Below are 22,517 nucleotides of genomic sequence, written 5' to 3'. Positions count from 1 at the left end.
TTAGCACACTGATGAGACTAATCATCAAATACCAAACGCAGTGCTAGAGTTAGCATGGTAAAAAAAAAACCTTCAGGAATTAGAAATGCTGCAGCAATAGCAACAAAAATTATTCAAAATGAGAGTAATTAGCTACAGTGAAACATTTAAACAGCTCAATCCTTCAGTTTATCAGAAAGATCTTAGAAAGAATAAATATTTTTCCACTGGAAGAAAATGCCAGGCAATAACAGATACTAAAATGAGTAACAGATGTTATAATGAGACAAAGGAGGTAAAAGGACCTCAGATGGAAGCAATAGCCAAACTCAGTTCAGAAATTTGTTGAAGGTGAACAACCAAACAAAACCTGCAAGGATACAATCTCAGCACAGATTAACAGTAGAAGTGATAGATCCCTCATTTCTTAACATTTTCTTATCAGATTTGGATACCATTCTACAAAACAGACTTCACTGAAACAACTTACTGGACTCATTAAACGAATAGCAAGCAATTCTTAACTCTCTATTAGACGTCTTAATAGATGGTCTAAGTAGACATTCTGGCATTACAGTCTATGAAACTAACAAAACATTGCTACATAACGAGCAGATGTAAATACATGGATATTTAAAGATGTCTCTTTACAGGACGTTATAAATTATGAGTTATTCCCATATTTACTAAACTAATTCAGTTGAAAATTCGTATGGCATTTAAAATATTTTTAATTTTGTTCCTTTTTTTCCCCCCTGTTAACTTCAACAACAAAGACAGTAGATAAGAGTATACTGCTTAAATACGTAGTTAAAAATTGCAACCAGAACCTACTGGAACGTCAAGTAACAGAACTAAGAACGGGTAAACAGTTTTTTCTCTGATATCAATTCCTTCACTTGACAGTCAGGCAAGAAATTACTGAGGAAAAATAATTACCTCAACTAGATGTCAGTAACATAAGGAGTTTTGTCTGGACAAACAATAAGACAGAAGACATGACAGAGGGATGAATGCTGAGAACTGGAGACTGGAAGCTAGTATTGGATTGAGTAGTTAAGCAGACAGACAGTAAGAAGCCTGGAACTCAGAATCAATGGAGGGCATTGATTAAGCACAACTCAATGTTTTGCTTCTCTGAAGAGACGTAACGGAGTATTGACATTAACCCATGCTTTGAGTGAGTGTTCATTTTACTACTATAAATTATCACGACATCAAGTGTTTGGTTTTCAAGGGCAAGAAGACTGAAGACATTAAATGTTTCTAAGTGGCAATGAGCACTGAAGGTTTTTTCTCTTATTGTGGTGATTCTCAGATGACACTATGACACAAGGCTCAACAAAAAACACACGCAAACATACTGGCATGTCCAAAACACACTATCAGAGTTATGGAGGTTTAAAAAAGTACTTACTTGGTATGTGTCCCACAACCTGATGGTACACCGTAAAGGGACTTCTCTCATCAGCAAGTTATTCATCCAACGGAAGGCAAATTGCAAGTATTTCACCTCATGCTGATCCAAGTGCCTATGAACTTGTTCTGGAGACAGAACAAACAGACATTTTACTGCAATTTTTCTGAAGTCCTTAAGTATCAAATGCACTGTTTGCAAAAATAAAATACTCCTCCAATCCCAAGCAAATAAAATGTGGTGGTGCATGCAAACCCTTGCAACTGAATGAAAACCCCCAAAATAGTTAAACATTACATAGGATTTAGTTTTCTGCCTCTAGATGGCTTAAACAACTGCTCTCAGTTGTGCTATCTTAAGAAAAGATTAAGGTCAGAGCTTTACAATATACCACGAAAAATATACACCGTTATAAAGTGAAATGATTAGTTATATATATCCTCACTAATTTCCTAGGCTACAAATTATTTGGGGCAAGACTACAAGAAACAAGGTTTGCAAGTAACATAAGGGCTTCCAAAAACAAAAGGTTGGTAATAAAAAGAAGACAACATTAAATTAACAAGGCAAATAAATATAAGGAAATTACATGTAAAGGTTGCATTCACTTGAGACAAAAAAAAAAGTGAGATTAATGTGTAGGAAATACAGTGAGCAAATTTAAGTAATTTGCACCTTAAATAATTTCTTAGTACAACAAACAAATACAAATAAAAACCAGTACAAATCAACGGTTTCTAAAGCAGTATTCATCCACAATGTGTTTATTGTAGCACATTTATTACTTGAAAGCTGTGATAATCACTTCCATGCATTACTGCTAGAGCTAATAGAACTAATCTACTACATAGCTGTTACATATTTAGCAGAATTTCCTCCAAAAAAGATCACAGACATTCTGTTAACAGGTTTTAGCTAACAGGCTCAAGTATGACATTATCATGGTGTAAATGACAGATACTGCAGAAATGCTAATGTCTTATTTTGGATAAATTTATGACAAGAAGTCTTTGTTGAAGCCTGAATAAGACACTCCTACTGTCTGTCTTTATGCAAATACATTCTTGGGAGATTTTGCTACCCAGGTCATCCTTCATCCATGTTCACAGAGGTGTACTATCAGCTGAAACAATGAGTACTTGCTGATCTTACAAATTTCACATTTCTCAGAAAAATCTAAAAAGGCACTAAAGTACTAAATGTAAAAAAAAAAATAATCCTAAGACTATGGTAGCACTGTTACAGGAAATATTACCTAAAGATTAAGGTAGCAGAAGTTAAATTATACTAAATTTTAATATAGACTGAAGTTACTCAATTTTTTTTTCCTAGAGATGTATTTTGTGGCTATATGAAAGTGTCAGTCAATATGATACAGTTGTTTCAATATGGAAGCAAGAAGTAGAAAGTTTTTTAGATTTTAAAAACAACCAACAGTGAGCTTTTTTAAAAATAAGACCATTCACAACACGTTACACCAAAGGTTTACCTATCAACACCCTGTCTCCAGTGGTGTCTGAAAACAAATACCCACGGAAAGGTATTTCTCTATGGCACTTCTCAGCCTCTATCCATCTCTGGCTAAGCCATTCTTCAGCAGACCTGGTATCTATGTTCCTAAATCACATCCTTCTGTAATATAAATATAGACAAATACATAAAACTGTACGCACATCTTAAAACTATCTGTTACCTCTCCGGGGAACTTTTTAAAGTCATAGCTATATATAAAGATGTGTGAATCTTTAAATGATTCATTTAATTTCTATGTATAACACTAACCACCTAATTAGATACTTCTGCTACACAATAGACTGAACTGCTACTATGGGATGTGAAAAGGTAGAGAATGAGGGTGGAGAGGTAATGATCTTGTGTTGTGCTCTTTTAAGTGATCCCATCAAGTCCTGGATAATCCTTCTCCTTCTCTGTCATTATGTGTACAGGAAAAGTGCTACAGCATTACCACCGTATATTGTGCTTACATATTGTCAAGATTTCTAAAATTACATGAGAACTTTGTGATGGATTTTCCACTACCCCTAACAGTCTCAGCCTTCCAGTCTCAAGACCCTGTGACTAATCATCTTCCTCTACAAAGCAAATATCCTCCCACCACCTTCACACCCTTCTTTCCCAGGCTTTCTGCAAAACTCATCAGCTGCCCCAGCTGGGAGAGAGGCAACAGTCCGTATCAAGGCTAGTTCTAAGTTCTGCATAAAGTGAGCAACCTGTGCAAGTGCAACAAGTATCCAGCCGGCACTCCAAACACAACAGCTACCTGTTGAGCTTACTCTGCAGCCTTTCCTCAGCAGCTCTGCTAATCTGGGTCACATTTTTTTTTTTTTTTTAAATAATCAACAAATGAACTGTATAAAAGTTGTGGAATTCTGCATAGTGGAGACTTGTCTCCCGCTGTAAATTGCTGATGAAGCAACTCCTCAGCTTGAAGAGTTACTGGAAGGAGAAGACAGATGTGGTAACCACGTATGTTCTGCAACCTTAGAGAAACAGGCTTAAAAATGAAACCAGGCAATTTATATGTAGAAGTCCATATTCTGAAGACAGTATAAGCTTCAGAAGCCTCTGTATTCTCATTTTCACACAGAGGCCTTGCATGCCTCTAACTTCTAAACAGTTAGAACAGAATGGAATGGAATAGAATAGTTCAGTTGGAAGGGACCTACAATGATCATCTCATCCAACTGCCTGACCAATTCAGGGCTGACCAAAAGTTAAAGCATGTTAAGGGCATTGTCCAAATGCCTCTTAAACACTGACAGGCCTGGGGCATCGATCACCTCTCTAAGAAGCCTGTTCCAGTGTTTGACCACCCTCTCAGTAAAGAAATGCTTCCTAATGTCCAGTCTAAACCTCCCCTGGCACAGCTTTGAACCATTCCCACGCATCCTGTCACTGGACCCCAGGGAGAAGAGATCAGCACCTCCCTCTCCACGTCCCCTCCTCAGGAAGCTGTAGAGAGCAATGAGGTCACCCCTCAGCCTCCTCTTCTCCAAACTAGACAAGCCCAAAGCCCTAAACCGCTCCTCATAGGACATGCCTTGCAGCCCTGTCACCATCTTTGTTGCCCTGTGGACACATTCAAGGACCTTCACATCCTTCTTAAATTGTGGGGCCCGGAACTGTACAGTACTCAAGGTGACGCCGCACTCACGCTGAATACAGCAGGATAATCCCCTCTTTTGACCGGCTGGTCACACTGTGTTTGATGCACCCCAGGATGCGGTTTGCCCTCCTGGCTGCCAGGGCACGCTGATGGCTCACTGAGCCTGCTGTCCACCAGCACCCCAGATCCCTTTCTGCAGGGCTGCTCTCCAGCCACTCCTCTCCCAGTTTATACTTGTGGCTGGTATTTCCCTGTACTAGGTGCAGAATCCAGCACTTGGACTTGTTAAATTTCATGTCATTGACGGTTGCCCAATGCTCCAATCTGTCTAGATCCCTCTGCAAGGCTTCTCATCCCTCAAGACTGTCAACAGCACCTCCCAGTTTGGTACCATCAGCAAAGTTGCTAATGGTGCATTCCACTCCTGCATCCAGATCATTGATAAAAATATTGAACAGAACCGGCCCTAGAACTGAACCTCAGGGAACACCGCTGGTGGCTGGTCACCAGCCAAATGTAGCCCCATTCACCACAACCCTTTAAGCCCTGCTGTTCAGCCAGTTCTTCACCCAGTGCACCATTATTAGGTTAGATATTCAGGACAAGTACAGAATTATTACCGTGTGTCTGTCTTTGCTCTACGCAAATTTAGCTGCAAGTTAAATATACTGAAGTGAGATACTACATTAAATTTATTTTTTAAATGTCACATTTAGGTACCTATATTGCAGATTATTATAATTAGATAATCCAATACATCAAGCAGGATGCAAAAAAGTCAGTTTTATTTCTAACTGAAGTTACTAACTCACAAACACTTTTGTTCTTCACACAGCAGAAACAAATTTCATTTCATTGCTTGCAGCCATTGAAAGTAAGTAATGAAGAACAATAAATTGTGCCAGTTGTGATATTTCAACTACAGTTGTTAACAGGCATAATGAATTTCTTGAACGTTGCTTTCTAGCCTAAACAAGTTGAAAAATAGACTACTAAACTCTGTGCATTACATACAATTGATGCAAGACTGGAATAGAAGATGCATTGACTAAAAAAGCTAATTCTTCCTACGTTGTAAGTAATCGTGAGTAGCGGCTATTTTGCTGATAAAGGTAATTTGGACAGTCACAATCTAAATTTAAATTTTCCATTTCAATGAAAATAACTACGTGTATGCAATGAACAAGCAAGATATATAATTACTGTCAGCTTTCAGACTTCAAGTATTTTATAAAAATACTTCTATTGCAGTTCCTGATAGTAAAATTATTTTACCGTTTTAAAAAAAGATAGTTCTTTTATCAAAATTCAAAAGAAAGAAGAATTACATTTAATAAGTTTTGCAATACTTTCAATAAATCTATATATAAAGTTTTGGTGAAGCAAGTCTTCTCATTAAAGAATAAAATACATTCTACAGATGCATTCCAAAGCAGCACCCCACCAAAAATATGCATTTTGTACATAAAAAACATTTATAACAAATGCACTTATTGGGCATATTAGTTTGAATGATCACATTTAGCCACTTTAAACAGATGCTTCTTATGGCAGAACCACCTATACATATAAAACATATAGTGTTAACGTTTAATGTCAGCTTCTCATGCTGTTTTACTGATTTCAGAATTCAAGCTGTATGTGACTACAGAATCACAAACTAAAGCCACAAGTAAGGACAGCAATAACCTGTACTAAAGCATGACTCAACTGCTTTCCTGACTGGGGGATACTGTCAGAATGAGTGCCCAGGAAAGTTTACATATAAGCAAAGAGGAACCGCAAAATAATAGTAAAATCATGCATGAATTGCGAAATTACATGGTGCAGCATGGTGCCACCACATCCATCTGTATAAGTTATTACTTCAGAATATTAGCCTTTTGGTGTTGACCTTTATTTAAAGGTTCCTTTACAGCTAGTTTTGACACTTTTGAAAATTAAAGTTCATTTTTCACTCATATTTCATACCCTGGACACTTAATTTTTAACTCCATTTTATCAACACTTTATACATATTTAATTGTAAATATAAAAAGCACTAACTGTTAAAAATTATCCGAAATGCAGTTAAGCTAAGAATCTCTGACAAGTAGGCCTTTTAGTTTAACGAAAGGAAGAAAAGTGTGTATTCCTCATGAAGAGCCACACAATTCTTCTTGAAGAGCATACACTAGCTACAAGAGTAGCTCCTCTGGTACCAATCCAAAATGAACAGTAAAATAATGAGCCAGCCTTTGCCACAGAGGCTTGCTGGCACCGCCATCTACACGCAGAGTTATGATTGTGCATTGCTCCTTAATGTATGAAAGCATGCTATAGAAATACGCTAGCATTCCTGTTTTCCAGTGGCACTCTAGCAGGACTATCTTCCTCCCTCAGGACCACACCAATAAAGGCAAGCATTATAGAGTAATCATTCAGAGACCAACATAATGGAAGACAAGCCAAAGAAAGCAAGCAGTGTGAAGCACTGACACGTTTCAGAAAACAATTTCCATGTCTACTACAGATGAGAATCTCCACCACCTAATTCTCTTCATTTTTTAATTAGTCACCTTGTTATTTTTAAAAACAACTGACATTGCAGAGAAATATATAAACATCATAACCTATAAACTTAGATATAATAACACAGGCACCTAATAAGAAAGCATGACACCCCAAAGAACCATTGTTTCAAAACTTAAAACACTTTATACATAAAGTCTCTTGCAGAATTAACATAGGAGTCTGTCTGTCTTTTAATTCTCTAATGACTCTTTTGGAAGATTCCCTGTATGAAAATATGAATCTAACAATGACAAGAAGTTTTTTAAAACAAACAAAAAAAATTTCTTTGGCAGGTAATAAACTGATGGAGGAACCTAGCAAAGGCAGAACTACTATGCATAACTAAGAATTACTTCAGAGATACTCCATGTCTTCAGTCACTATTTTATTCATGGTTTTTCTCCTCAGTTAACTCTTGCTATTAAATACAACTTAACATCTTTCCAGACACCTTTTAAAAAAATGATTAATAGGCCAGTGTGATCCAAATTTCTCCTCCTGTCTTCTCTCCATCGGTAAGAAAGATAAAAATCCAGCAAGTTTTCAGCTGCAGAATTTGATAGGAATTTGACAGAATTTGTCCTTTTCCTTAGGAAGCAGTTTTGAAAAAAATTTAATCAGTTGAATTTAAAATCGATACACCTTTCATCCCATGTTAGGTCAAATGTAGTAAGAAATTATTGTTTATGACTTAACTCACTCTATTTGACAGTTAATGGTGATAATGAAGCTTCATAACATAGGTCATAGCAAATACATATTTAAATTTTTAAAAGTCCTGTGACAAATAGTCAAAATATTACAATGTTTACAATTCATTACCTCATGGTCGATCACCAATTTCTCCCATACAGTACCATGCAAACTTTTACCTTTTACTAGATATATCAGATTATTAGTTAAATTTTACCACTGATTATTAAAAGAATTAATTTAAAAAAAATAAAAACCAAACCCACCACATGGTTTAATCTCAAATTCATTCACAAGGGATGCACTTGCAAGCCTGGAATTTGTCTGATCATTAGATTAAAACCAGTAAACTGCACTGCCACAATTTCCGTGATATCAAGTAGGCAACAATGATGTTTCCCTCCTTGTGCAATATTGCAACTTCTTGACTACAGAAAAGTTTTCATGGCCCAGCCCATTACAAATATGAGATGTTATGTACAATCTAAGTAAATAGTGAAATAGTGTAAAGTAACATTTCTTTTCCAGTTTCTTCATAATGCTGTGACTTGATACTTGACTGACAGCTTCGAAGTCTAGTTTCCATCTACAAAACTTTAGTACTGTTTTCTTAACTGTGCAAAGCAACCAACCAACTAGATTTTATTCTCCTTAATGCAGTACTATAGTAAGCATCTATTTCTGCTTAGCTGAACTTTCTAAAAGTGTGGGTAGCTATTAAAAAAGACAGTATTGTAACACAAATAAACTATACAGTCCAGAGGAACACTGCCTACTACAAAGTGTTACCCACAAGGGTTGTCCCTGCAAGCTTGCACGCATGAGACCAGAATCTTCTGAAAAGCAGTGACTGCTTAACGCTCACCTCTGACTTACCACAAACATTTGATAAAACTGGTTTTCATAAGTATTGCCTGCAAGCTTCCAGATGTCCTTAGGGAACAAGCATCCCTTTGAACACATCAGCCCCCATATGGATATGGTCATCCATACTTGCCTTCCACTATTTTGCAGAACATTTTGATCCAGTCTAGATATATACATGTTCTTTTGGAGCAGTTTATGCAACTTTATTCATTCATTTAGGGACTCCACAACTAACATATCCACCATCAGTCACGTGTACTATCCATTCAGTCAATATATTAAGAAAATGTTGAAATCTTTTCTACTACACCTAGATTCTTGAAACACTGCCATTTCCTTAAAAATATAGCTCCCACATACTGAACCTTGCTGTCCAAAGCAAGGAACTTTGTCATCAGTCAATGACTGCTTTCTTTTTGAGTACTCTACCTACCAAAAGCAAATTTTGTTTTTCATTCTCTCTCTTCCTAAATAATTTCTACATTGTTCAAAGCCAGCATGTTTAGGGAGACAAAGTCAAGAGTTTGAAGTAACTTCTCAACACCAGATGTTGCCAGATGCAGATTAAGGCTTACAACTTCCCAACCTGAATTAATGAAAGTCTGAACAAAAGTAATTCTGTCAAGACTACAGCTTAGCAATGAGTTATTACTAGTTATGTTTATTAATTTTTATTAATATACATTAATAACAAAAGAAGTTCCTGATGACTGACAAAGACATTCAAAATACCATAAATGTGCACTTGAAGACAAGATCTCATTATGATACACAATTCTGCTTCAAGTAACAGGAGGGATCTGAGTAGAAGCTTTACATGCTGATTATATCTTGTTCCAGGATTAGTTTGCTTTTTACTCCTGGCTAAAATCATCCATTGTAAGAATTATAATAAAAGCATTTAAAAATAAATAAATTGAAAGTCCCATACAAAATGAAATGACAACTGGCAGAAAACCAGAAATATTACCAAATTATATTCTCCTCATGGCCTACAATTTAGAGATAATGGTCTATTTGAATCTAGCTCACTAAATGTACAGCTAGTAGCTATGACTGAGAAATACCTTCTTCATACACAGAAGATACGGCTGATACCCCAATACTACTAAAAAGCCCAAGACACTGATCCCAAAGCAAAAGAAGAAAATACTAGAGGAAGAAAGGAAGACCTAGTTGCATCAGGGAATCAAATGTAAGTAACAATTCTGTGGTATCCAAGGCAAAATGGAGGAAACTGTTAGGAAAAACAGTTAGTAGCGATTAAGGAAGATCTACCATTCTAGCTAAAAGTTAAAAATACATCCTGTGTTTCCAGGTGGAACCCAAACTTAATATTCAAAGTGCAACAAACAATAGTGAGAAATATGTTTGATGAGACATTTCTACTTCCAGATAGCATTCACTGGACTTCTGTAGCCTGTTCTTCTAAATAAAACTGTGTGTATTCATAACAGGGTTTATGCCTAACACTGTTTAAATTCCGCATCATGTTAAACTTCTTATTTCTTTCCTCTTTTTTTTAATTTGCCATGAAAATAGTAAGTTTTGGCTATTTAAAAGTTAAAGTGCTTACAGCGGTCAGGTATTTACAAATTATTTTACAGTCAATCTCAACTCTTCCTAAAATTTCTGAACTCTGTAATAGCATACAAATATAATCTCCACAGTAAAACATAAAAATATGATTTAAAAGAGATATTAAATAATTATAATGCCCAGTGAGCAGCACTTAAGAGCGGATTCAAGTATAATACAGTAATTACAACCATAAAATCAGATAAAAAATAACTACTAGTGAGCTAAATAAGATGGTTTTGTTAAAATGAAAAAGAGCTTTATGGCGCTAATTTATCAAAACAATTATGAAATGCTTACAAGATTTTTAATCACTTCAGCACCAAGCTGACATATAAAGATGGACCGATGGGGAAGGTCCTGATTTTAATCACTTATTTTCAACAGTAGCAGTAAGGTGTGAGTAAATGCTGTTTCCACTTCCAATTCAAAATGCTTCTACATGGTTAAAGAATACCAGTCTTTTCAACTATTACAATTAGAGCTCTTTTTTCCAGATACTTCACCACAATTCTAGTTCAAAATTATAGGTGTCAGTAAAATGCTTTACAATATAATTAAACATGAACATAATTTTGCATGCACTATTAAGTATTTTTTTAACCACGCTTTAAAAAAAATCATTAGCATGATTGAATACGTAATGAAGATTGATCAAATGGCACCTATTACACAGTTTAATCATCAGTTCATTGTATGAACACCCAAGATTCAAATTAGAAACCAAACAAATTAGTTAATCTATATCTATCATGGTATATGGAATAGATCACTACTAAGTTGTTTAATAAGAAGACTTATTAGCCTTGGTTGATATTTTGCCTTTTTGAGATTCAGATTTTCCTAAACAAAAAAGCAAAACTATTTTTCTCAGCAGTTTAAAAAGTTACATCGGCACAGAAACTGAATGTCTAGAAACTACAGAAGTATCAAAACTACTCAATAGGTTTCTTTAAGTACTTTTTGGGCTTAACTCATCACATGAAATTAAGATCTGAGCAGAACTGTGTAACGTTTGTGTTTGAAGCATTGGACAGTTCTACGGGAATAGGCGTTTTTTTCTCTTGGGACAAGAATCTGCTGAATGCCAAAAACCAACTCAACTTTCAGAGGAGTGAAGTCTAGACATTTAAAACTTCAGCAGCCCAGAAAGAACATGCAGCTCTTAAATCAAATCAGACCTTAGAAAGGATAATTCCACCAGCACTAATCCTATTCGAATGAAGGATGTTTATAAACATCTCCAATTAAATAAGAAACCATAACATAATAGATAAATATTAAGAATTACATCAACCAACCTTTTAGACATATCTACATGAGGAGTACACAGAATGGTGCAATTAAATAACCTCTTTCACTGTGGATAAACAAAAGTATATATAAAAATGAAAAATGAATGTTTCATGAAGAACTTGACCTGCACATATATACACAACACATAAATACATACAAAAGATTAATATTTTAAATTTCTATGTGCATAAATAGCAAAAATATATGCAAAGTAAAAATTTAAGGCCATGATATGAGAGTACTTTATTACAAGTCCTTACTTGTGGCATTATCTGCAGAACTGCAGACAACTGACCAACCAAAACATCTGTAACCCAAGACAGAAATAAGTAAAAAATGATTAGTGAAGCCAAGATTAATTTATTCAGAACACTAAAACAAAACGCATTACCTGATTTGTATTTCATTTGAAGTGAATGAAACAAACACATTTACAATATGGCAGCAATAAAAAAAAAAAAAAATAGGACTTGTAAAATCCTTAATATAACATGGTTTTAAAAGGTGAAAGAACATTTTAACTGCACCTAGGAATAAGTAAAAATATTTTCCAAAACAGTATTATGTAGTATTTATTAAAACAATCATTCTTCAAAATAATTAGAATATAACAACTTTAATTTTGCTCTACAAATACCTTCCTTTCCTCTTGAAAAATTTCTAATTTTTTTTTTAAATATCAAAATGGAAATAAACCAGAAACTGTCCCAATTGGAATACCATATGTAAGAATACCTGTACTTAACTCTCCAAAACAAATGGCCAGAAGATGCTTTCACAGTGGACACAGCAGAAATACTGAAATATTACTGAACCTTTGAAAAATGTAGCTGAACTCTAAATTAACTTCCTTATGGGAAAATCAAAATGCAGCACTCTTTTTATGTTCTTAGGTATTTTTCCATTACTTCCATTTTCAAAAGAAGGGGAAAAAATATATACAACAACAGTAAAAACTTTTCTTTTTAAATAATTTTCTGCATTTTTATTTTTCCATTTCTTGTTACTAAGATTCAAGGGCCAATTCTACAATAACATTGGTGATTACTGATGAAAGAACCTGGAAAACTAATCACACAATTTATTTAACTACAAGAAAACATAAGCACAGATCAGGGTGTGCAGAACACAGATGCAAACCCCAGGAGTTGTTTGATAAAAGATGTAGAAAAAATCTTTCCAAACTTACCGTCACAGAAGATGCAGAATATTTATACTAAGTTGAGCCATCAATACTGCCTTTATAGTTTATAGTAATGCTAATGAGAAGCCAACATAAATAAAATATAAATTTAACATTATAATAGGCCATTTTATCTAGAACAGCCTTCTTGCTAATTTAGAGAGAATGCTATGCAATTTTAACATCTTTTATCAATGTTTATGAAAACCCAAGACTACGTTTATCTACAAATGCTCAGCCTTCTCCAAATGGCTACCTCAAACTCTAATGTAGTTGCCAGATGTCTTCCAGTAAACTGAAGAATCTGAGACTCTCCCAAGCATGAAACCAGTGAAATGCTAAACATCTGTAAATTCTGGAAACAAATCCTGAATTAATTTTGGCATTTCTACACCACGTTTCTTTGCTTTTAAGCCTAAATGAAGCAAAAGTGGAAGACTGCATGCCATATGAGTGCAACCTTTTACAAAACATGAGAGAGAGTTCACGATTTAGAACTGAAAAGCTCTACTGCCATTACAGGAAACAGAAAAGATACTTAGTTATAACAGATTACTTATATATTATTGAGCTCTCTATTGATCCTCCCCCTCGATATTTTTGTATAATTCCTAGAACAACCTGAATGATGATGACAACGAGATAAATGAGATTGAATAACGTTTTATCTTCAAATTCCATCTGGTCTGTAACAACATTCTATTAACAAACTCAAAAATTCCATTAAACACATGGCTAATCAAAATTATTTTCTGGAGTTTAAGCAGACTGAGATTATGATTAAATTAACAGAGTAGTTTGGCTGTTTGCAGTCTACTGCAAAGGACAGTTACTTTGAGAGGAATTGCGATCCATAAGGTTGGGTTAATGAAGGTTGCTTGAATCACTAACATAATGCATTAACACTCTCCGAAGTGTGAGCATCACTTTTCATACACTGGTAACCCATTATGATTAGCAAACAAGCTGTAAAGCTTCATCCACTCGTGCAGCTACTTATTACATTAAAATATTAAATACTACATCCTCACCATGCAGTTACCCAGCGTCAAGAAAATAATGTGACACAGTAGCAACAGGAATATTATTTTCTTCCACAATAACCTTAATTAGCACCTAGGATATTTACAGTAAATATAGACCATGAGATTTCTTTTTTAAAAACAAAGTCACTGAATTCATATCAACCATACAGTTCCCTTTAGCTACAGTATAGCAGAGCCAGTATAAAGACAAAAAGACAAAAGCAAAAAGAAATGGATAAGAGTAAAGCACAATAACATATAATTTAGTCAAACTATGTCGTGATTCCATCAAAAAGCCAACCATGTCAGGATCCCTTACACCTGAGGCATCTAAAAAGTTATGAAATGACAGCAGTACACATCCACCATTGCCTATCTAACAACTAAAATTTTATTTCAATCTTACATGTACTTTGGTGTATTTTTCTGGCAAAAGAAAGTAACTGAGTACACAGCCTCGTAGACAAAAACAGCCCTAAGAATACTGAAAAATGCGCGTCTGTTACTATGCAAAACTTTAACTGGATCACTGTATCACAAGGGTTGTGAGTAGCAGTTCAAAATCCTGTTGACTGCTAATTACTAATGGTATTCCTCAGGGGTCAATACTGTGCAACACCTTTATTATTGGTGTTCAAAAAACGGGTAGATGTGGCACTTCGGGACATGGTTTAGTCTAGTCTAGCCTTGATTGGCTTAGAGTAGACTTGGTAGTGTAGGTTAATGGTTGGACTGGATGATCTTAAAGGTCTTTTCCAACCTAAACGATTCTATGTTCTATGATTAACAGCTAATGATGGCATAGAGTTGACTCTCTGTGTTTGTGGATGATACCATACTGGGAGGAGTGGTTGACATGTTGAAAGTCAGGGCTACTATTTGGAGGGACCTTGACAGGCTGAAGGAATGGCCGATAGGAACCTCCTGAAGTTCAGGAGAGGGAAACATCGTGTATCTGGGATGGAATAGTCTCAGTGCAACAGTACTGACTGGGCACCAACTGGCTGGAAAGCAGCTCTGCCCAGAAGGACTTGGGGGTCCTGGTGGACAACAGCTGTACCTGAGTCAGCAGCGTGTCCTTGCAGAAAGGAAGGCCAACTGTATACTGGGCTTTCTAAGCAAGAGAGGAGCCAACAAGTCAGCAGATTCTTCCTCTGTATTCGCCACTTATGAGACCATGTCTTGCAGCATTATGTCTGACTCAGTGCCACTGGCATACAAGAGTAAGTCCAGTGGAGGGCAACCAAGGTAGTTAGGAAGCTGGAGCAGTTTATGCATGAAAGGAGGCTGACAGAACTGGCTTTGTTCAGCCTTAAAAAGAAAAGTCTATGAACTGCTGCAACTACCTAATGGGACAGTGTAGAGAAGATGGAGACAGATTCTTCTCAGAAGTACACAGAGACAAAATAAAAGGCAGTGGACATCAGTTCCATAAACAAAAATGCTAATTATTTATATTTGGGGAAAAAAAAAAAAATCACAAAGACTGTAGTCAAACCCTTGAACAGTCTTACCCAAGGAGGTTGCAGAATCACCATCCCTGGAGTTACTCAAAACTCAACAGGGCAAGACTCTACACAGCCTGATCTAAGTTGGCCCTGTTGCCTTAGATCAAGAGAGGCAAGACCATAGGTTGAAGAAAAAATTAGATCCACATTTAGAAAGATAAATAAACAATTAGTTTTTGATGTGGAACTATTTCAACAATGTCCTATTTCACACAGTCTTATAAAGACCTCACAAAATTATTTTAAATCAGATAAAAATCAGGAATCCACGCTTTACTTTCATTTATGAAGACTGGTAAAGGACAGTTTAAGAAAACACATTATTTGCTAAAACTGACTTTTTTTTTTTAAGTGTAAAGCCTTAAAAATAATGCTTCCTAAACCTAACCATTGAGAGAAAAGTTATTTACCTATATCCCTAAAGCATTGAAGGTACAAATCCAGCATTTCTTTCTTTCTTAGAAACTAAACAATAATATATTGTATTATATTTAACATTTTTATTAAACAAAACAATAAGACTGATAATCAGAATGGTATTTTTCATTTTAAAAACTTGGTTAAAGAATTTGTTTATATAAATGTTCATTCACCAAGTTCAGGAAGTCTATTTATAGGCATTATAAGTATGCACTTCATTTAATATACAATCATTCACTTCTATAACTAAAATGTAAACGCCAATATTGATATAAGCATAAAATGACATACAAAAACTCACACTGCAAGCAGTTAGATTATTTTTGAAGTAACAAAATACACTGCTTTAAAAATATTTGTAATATAAATATTTTGCTACCCTATATACAGAAGTATCCCCTTACATTTTTCATATTCATTTACATTTTAAAGAAAAAAATGCATCTACAACAAAAAGTTTTACAACAAAAAGTTTTACATACATTTACATTTATAGTGTAATATTACATAAACATTGTCCTCCTGCCCTTAGTTTTCGATCACTGAAAATACTTTAACATCCTAAAAGGGCACAAAGAACTTTATCAAATATTCTGGATGGAAATATGCGCAGGCCAACCCAAAATCTGCTATGGTAAGCACTGGCACAAAAAAACCTCGCAGTACGTGTAATGAAAAGATGGAATTAATCTTTCCAAGAAGATTATCAAATATTAAGCTACACAAGAAATATTTTTTCTATCTAATCATTGACAGGCTAGTGTCGCAAATAGATGCCTGGTTCTGCTTGGCAACATTTTGTTAATACTCTGTTCATTAATTTAACAAACTATCAAGAGAGTATGTTTAGAATGGGCAAGCATTATCTCTTGCATTTCATTTAATTAAACTCTCTTCTAGCAATATGCAGTCAGCATTTCATGAAAGGAATTATTTTAAGGATGAAGGTAGAAAATATTTCAAAGTGCCCTGCTAAAACATGAAAGCATAATCTAAAATTACCCCTGCACACACTGTAATTTATCTATAATATTAAAGATGTTATTTCCAGAGTTCATAATTAATTGGATTCCACAGAGAAATTATTCAGGCATTCCAGATAGCAAAATGATGCACAAAGGCACAAAACATAGTGCCGAAGGACAACCATAAACAACCACTGCGACTTGCCCGAATTACAACAATCATTGAGCTTAATGTGAAATGAATACTGGCTGCATTTTGTATGTGGTCATTAGTCTGCTGCAAAGAAATTGCCACTGAATTTTGATTATATTGCGTTAATAAAAAGTAATGAAAGTGGCTCATGCTCTAGTGACTTTCTTTTAAATGATACACGACAGTGATCTTGCAAATGCCAGTGTGCCACAAATTGATTGAGTATGACACCTCATCTGAGGAAGGCAATGTTACCCCACAGTTGCAGGTAACCGCAGTGATGTTGGGTTGACTTCTTGCAAACATTTTAATTACACACTTTCAATGAAACACTAGTTAGAAATTAGGTTAGCTTTTAAGACTTACCATCGATCCGACTAACAAGTTCTTCCAACATTTTCACTTTCTTTTGAATTCCTGGCTGTGCAAACGTGTAGTTATCCTGAAGAAGAGATGATATACAAGTATAAGCTTGTGGGGTTTCCTTCAATTACTGATCTCTATCCACGTATTTTTCTATGTTTTCTTAAGGTGTTTGTTTTGTTATTACATTTGCTAGGTCTGCTTCTATAGTTAATCAGTAAATCATCACATTGTATAGTCCTACTTCGAGTCCCTGTCTCTAACAGTATACCCTATAGCTATTACTGCATCAAGTGCTCTCTACTTGCTAATCTAGTGCCCCTGAAGTTACACCTTTATTGCAGAAGTCCCAATAGCTTTAAAAGGCTGTCATCTTAAATGCCAAAATGCGCCACGCTAGATTTTTTTTTAAGGTGATTTTTTTCTCATAAATTTACAATTTTATCACAAATAATGTAGGAAATACAAAGATTTAGACCCTAATCAGTGACAGGATAAGAATTTGATCTTTAGAAGTTCAGAATAGTATCTTCCAGCAGCGTAAGAAATTAAAAGTCTATTTCAATGGAGTCATGACTGTTCTGAACCCAAGGTTACAGTTAATATCATGAATCAAAATCTAACACACAAGCTATATAGCTAAAATGGCAGGGTATTTGCATGTATTTGTTTGAATGTATTAATTCTAACTGGATTTTTTAGTTTTGGATTGCAGCTCTATAATATAGACTATAGGTTGAAATAATGAGAAAGATATCTCTGCTTTAATTCCAAAGTGATCAATCTTTTTAAATAAAGACATTATTTAAATACACAGCAATGTTTCTGAATATTTGGTCAACAATCCCTCCACTCAACTCATTTTGTTATAGTTTTCTATATAGAGATTCAAGAAAAGAAAATTACCAATATATATGTTAAAAGAAAGTTGCTATGTAAAATTGTTTTCATGTAACCACTATACGTACACAGAAAACCAGGGTAAAAGATTTTTCGTCTCAACTGCTATTGTTTGAATAATTCCTTTATGAAAATCAATCGGAGAGATGAGCAACTATCCCAAAAATCATCCTAAAACAATTTTCACTGACATTGGAATATTAATTTTTCTTGACTTGATTTCAAATTTTAACTTGGCCTTAAAGGGATGAATATCCGTTCATTTTTATGTACTTTAAGACACATTTTTTAATTAAAAAAAGGCCATATTGACTTTCTTGACATTATTTATATTTTTTTTAATTTTGATTTGTTTTATGAAATTGAACTGCAAATTAATCTTCAAATTCTGTAAAACTGCCATAAAGCATGAAACCTAAAAGTTCACAATGGAAAATTATACACTAATAATTTTGTTGGTTACAGTACTGCAGCCAACAACAGTGATATACAGTATCAAAAAGTCTACTATGTGCTCTGATCACTTGTAACTGACCACAGTAGTAGATATTTAAAAAAATTATAGTGAACTTCTCTACTGGCTAGCAGTAGCACTTTCACAGTATTTGATATTAGAAATCAATGTATAAACCAAAACAGTGTTGATGAGGAAGTAAGGATAATTCTCTGAATTTTGGAATTTTCCACAGGAATGACCAACTAAAATAGGCAACCATTTCATCTTGTTGGCATTGTCTCTCAAACAGAACAAGAGCGTACTCAGTAGTGCAATAAAGCATCAAAATTGAAAGAATGGAAAGTCTCACACAGAATTCAAATCTACTGTAATCTTATTTCGGGGACAGAGAAACTATCCCATGCACTGGGACAATACCTTTTATACAAGTCTGACACAGTCCTGTATTAATCATGTTCCATATGCAGGATACAGCATCTTTAGGAAATAGAACATTCCTTTTCTTTACAGAAAACTCATGAAAACTGTATTCATGTTTTTTTCCAAATGTTTATATACTGTTCTATTTATTTATTTATTTATTTATTTAAAGTTAACTGGTATTTCTAGAAGCAGCACTGCACTCAAAGTACAGCAATACGGTTCTCAACTGTTTAATCTATAAGTATCTTCACTTATTTAACACTGAAAGCCATCACAGAGCTAAAATGCTACTACTTCGATCATTAGTCTCTCCCCAGGCAATGCAGCTCCCAGCTGTGATCTGTGAATCTGAAACTGTTTTCTTTCTCAAAGCGACATTTACTCCGTACACACCTGGAAATGCAATCCAAAACTGCCATCTTGAATTTGAAAACAGGTAAGTTTACTCTTCACTACATTTGATCTTTCGCCTATTCGTTTATATTTCTGTTCATTATTTCAGCTGCAAATGAATACAGCTGGGAGTGACTCCTCTACCTGTGCTGCCTCATCTAACCAGAAAGATCTTTGTTGGCTCCCCCAGTCCTCTCTTCTAGTTAAACTACGCTGTACATATTCACTCCTATGACACTTGTAACTGACTTTCTGGAGTTTGCAAAACTGTGAGAAGGACTTTGTAAACATAAAAAATACTCTGTCATATGCTATTCTTGCTCCTTTTGTGCTTACAGGTGGAGGAAAAAGCTAGTAACACAGCTAAAACAAACATGTCAAAATCATGAAATTCATTAATTATTTCTCAGGGCAATATAAAACTACAGTGGTTAAGTCTTTAATTCCTCTATCACAATTTAATTGGCGATACCAGCTTCAAAACTTGACTCATCTTTACTCCCAACTCCTCTACCTCCTCCCTGCCAAGCAGCACAGGGGAATGGGGAAGGGGGGTTGTGGCGAGTTCGTAACACTTCATATCTGCTGCTCCTCGTGGGCCACATACCCTGCCAGAAAGCCTGCGCATGTGTGGGCTCCTCTCCACAGGCCACAGCTCTTGCCAGGAACCCGCTCCAGCATGGGCTCTCCACGGGCTGCAGCTTCCATCAAGGCATCTCCATCTGCTCTAGCACGGGGTCCCTCCATGGGCTGCAGGTGGAGATCTACTCCACCATTAACCTCCATCTGCTGCAGGGGGACAACCTGCCTCACCATGGTCTTCACCACTTCACTGTTCTGCTCCTGGAGCACCTCCTCCTCCTCCTTCTTCACCGACTTTGGTGTCTGCAGGGTTGTATCTCTCTCTTGTTCTCACTCTTACAGCTGCTGCACAGTGTTTTTTACTCTTAAATATGTTATCCCAGAGGCACCACCAGCATCGCTGATGGGCTCAGCTTTGACTAGCAACAGGTCCACCTTCAAACTGGCTGGAACTGGCTCTGTCCGACATGGGGCCTCCTCACAACAGACATCCCTGCAGCTCCCCTGCTACCAAAACCTTGCCATGTAAACCAAATACAAGCTCTCTGCTAACTTTTGCAGAAAAAAGTGTTCCAGTATGCATCTCGCTTACCTATTCTCTCTCACAGTTGTGGGTCCTCACAGGAACGTTTCATTACTCATCATGCAAATTTTTGTTTTATTTCCCCATTTATTCCTTGTGTAACTTTGACCATCAATATTAAGCAAAAGACAAACTCTGAAAAAGTAACTGACAACAGGATTGTCTTGCCTGAACAGATCTTAAACAGCTAACATAAAACACCTTATATTTCTAAGCACTGTGTTGACACTTTGTAGTAAGTATTCACATATGACAAAGTATGCATAAGTACACAACAGAATCTATGATAAACGTAAAAAAAAAAAAATGCATTGGTGTGCAGTATCTAAATTCCTTGATCAGCTTCCAACATACTTTCAGTGAACTATGCTAACCTACTGCACAGCTGAATGGTTATAATATCTAGTTCAGACTCCAACACATAATTAGTTTCACCTTACAATACAGAAGGTTAAGACTTTATAATGTCACAAGGGAACAAAACTTGCTTCAGTCTCAAATCTTTGTGTTAGTAGTCTGTACTTATTCTGTAGAGGTTAGTAGAACCACCTCACTGCCCTGCAACTACAACTAGGTCTGGCAGGACTTCTCAAAAAATAATCATTGTAATAGTTCAATTATAGCTCTCACTAAACATGAAAAAATGTATTAGGTAATTCCTTACATTTTTTTTTAAAGGTTAGAGAGATTCTAAATAAAACAAACTTGATTAGAAAGTGAAAATAAAGAAAAAATGCACTGAACAAGTTTAACTGGGGCTATCCTCCCATACTCATAAAAAGAGAGAGATCACAGTTTCTAAAAGCATGTTTAACCACCGAGTATCGTCCCATCCATTTTGCTAGCTCTGTTCTGAATGCTGACAGTAAGATATAACTTGGAAAGGTGTTCACCTTGAAAAGTAAGTCCTAAAGTAACCTCTTCTGTGGATACACTGGGAAAGTGATATTGAGTGAACTCAGGATGGTCCTACTTGCATTCTTAATATCGTCCAAATGTTGGAGTATCTACACCATACATTGCTAGCGTTTTTTATTTGTCTGTGAGGGACAAAATACCAAGTAGATTCTAGTATTTTCAACCATGTATATCAATGAGATTCTTATTAGTCACTCTGATGCGTATTGTAACAAATATGCTCCATTTCTAATCACATATGCAGCCACAGTACTTACAGCTACCTGTTCAAAAATATTACTAACTTATGATAGAGTGCTAAAAAGAACACAGATGCTTTTCAAGTGCATGTTGAATGTACTTCCAAAGCAACCGTTCAGTAAGTTCAACATATCTCCATGTTATTTTAATTTTAAATCTCTTCCAAAATACTACAGGTACTTCAAAACAGTGAGTCCATAATAAATCTGAAAATCTTTCTTTCCAACTTCTTCAATTATTTCAATTACACGTGCAAAAAGGAATGTGTAAACAGCATTTGTGAATGCCATCTGGTGTATAAGTACAAAGGCAGCTGTAAGCATACGCAGAAGGTATCAAACACATACTGTGTATTATAAATAAATATAATAACATATGTATATTATTAATTATATATAATAAATTTGGAAGTATAAGTAATATATATACGTATATCCTTCTGTGTATATATAAACAGATATATATACACTTTATATATTTACACATGCACACACACAAATGAAAACATACTATATTACTTTTTCTACTCATTCCTTAGGAAATATTTTCAAGTTTCAAAATGCAACTTTTCTTATCTACACATCAGAAATGTTAACATTTTAGATCCTTTGTCCTTCTGCACTGATTTATGTTATTTAAAAATATACAGAAGGAATTTCAGAGTATTAAAAATTGTTTCCCAGGGTCAGAAAATGAAACAAATTTGCAACTGTCTAAGCTAAGAACCTTGGGGAAAGGCCCTCTGAATGATACAGAACCTTACTGCGCTACTACTTAATATATTGCACATATGACTTTTATTACAGTTGTCATTATCAGGAATACTTTCTATTTTGAAAATTCAGACTTTGCAG

The 22,517-nt window shown here is 35.3% G+C and overlaps 1 protein-coding gene across 4 annotated transcripts in view; it reads right to left on the bottom strand.

Annotated features, from left to right (window-relative positions):
• TBC1D22A (TBC1 domain family member 22A) overlaps nt 1-22,517 on the bottom strand; it is a 188,155-nt gene that overhangs the window by 78,618 nt on the left and 87,020 nt on the right. For all 4 annotated transcript variants that reach the window (XM_075715631.1, XM_075715635.1, XM_075715642.1 and 1 more), the window contains 2 exons: nt 17,171-17,246; nt 1,397-1,524 (listed from right to left, as the gene is read on the bottom strand). In XM_075715631.1, coding sequence (XP_075571746.1) covers nt 1,397-1,524; nt 17,171-17,246 — 204 coding nt within the window. The remainder of the gene's footprint in view (nt 1-1,396; nt 1,525-17,170; nt 17,247-22,517) is intronic.

This window comes from Pelecanus crispus, chromosome 1, assembly GCF_030463565.1.
Source record: "Pelecanus crispus isolate bPelCri1 chromosome 1, bPelCri1.pri, whole genome shotgun sequence".
NCBI classification, from domain to species: Eukaryota; Metazoa; Chordata; class Aves; order Pelecaniformes; family Pelecanidae; genus Pelecanus; species Pelecanus crispus.
Note: the sequence above shows the minus strand (reverse complement) of the source record. Positions and strands in the feature narration are given on the sequence as shown.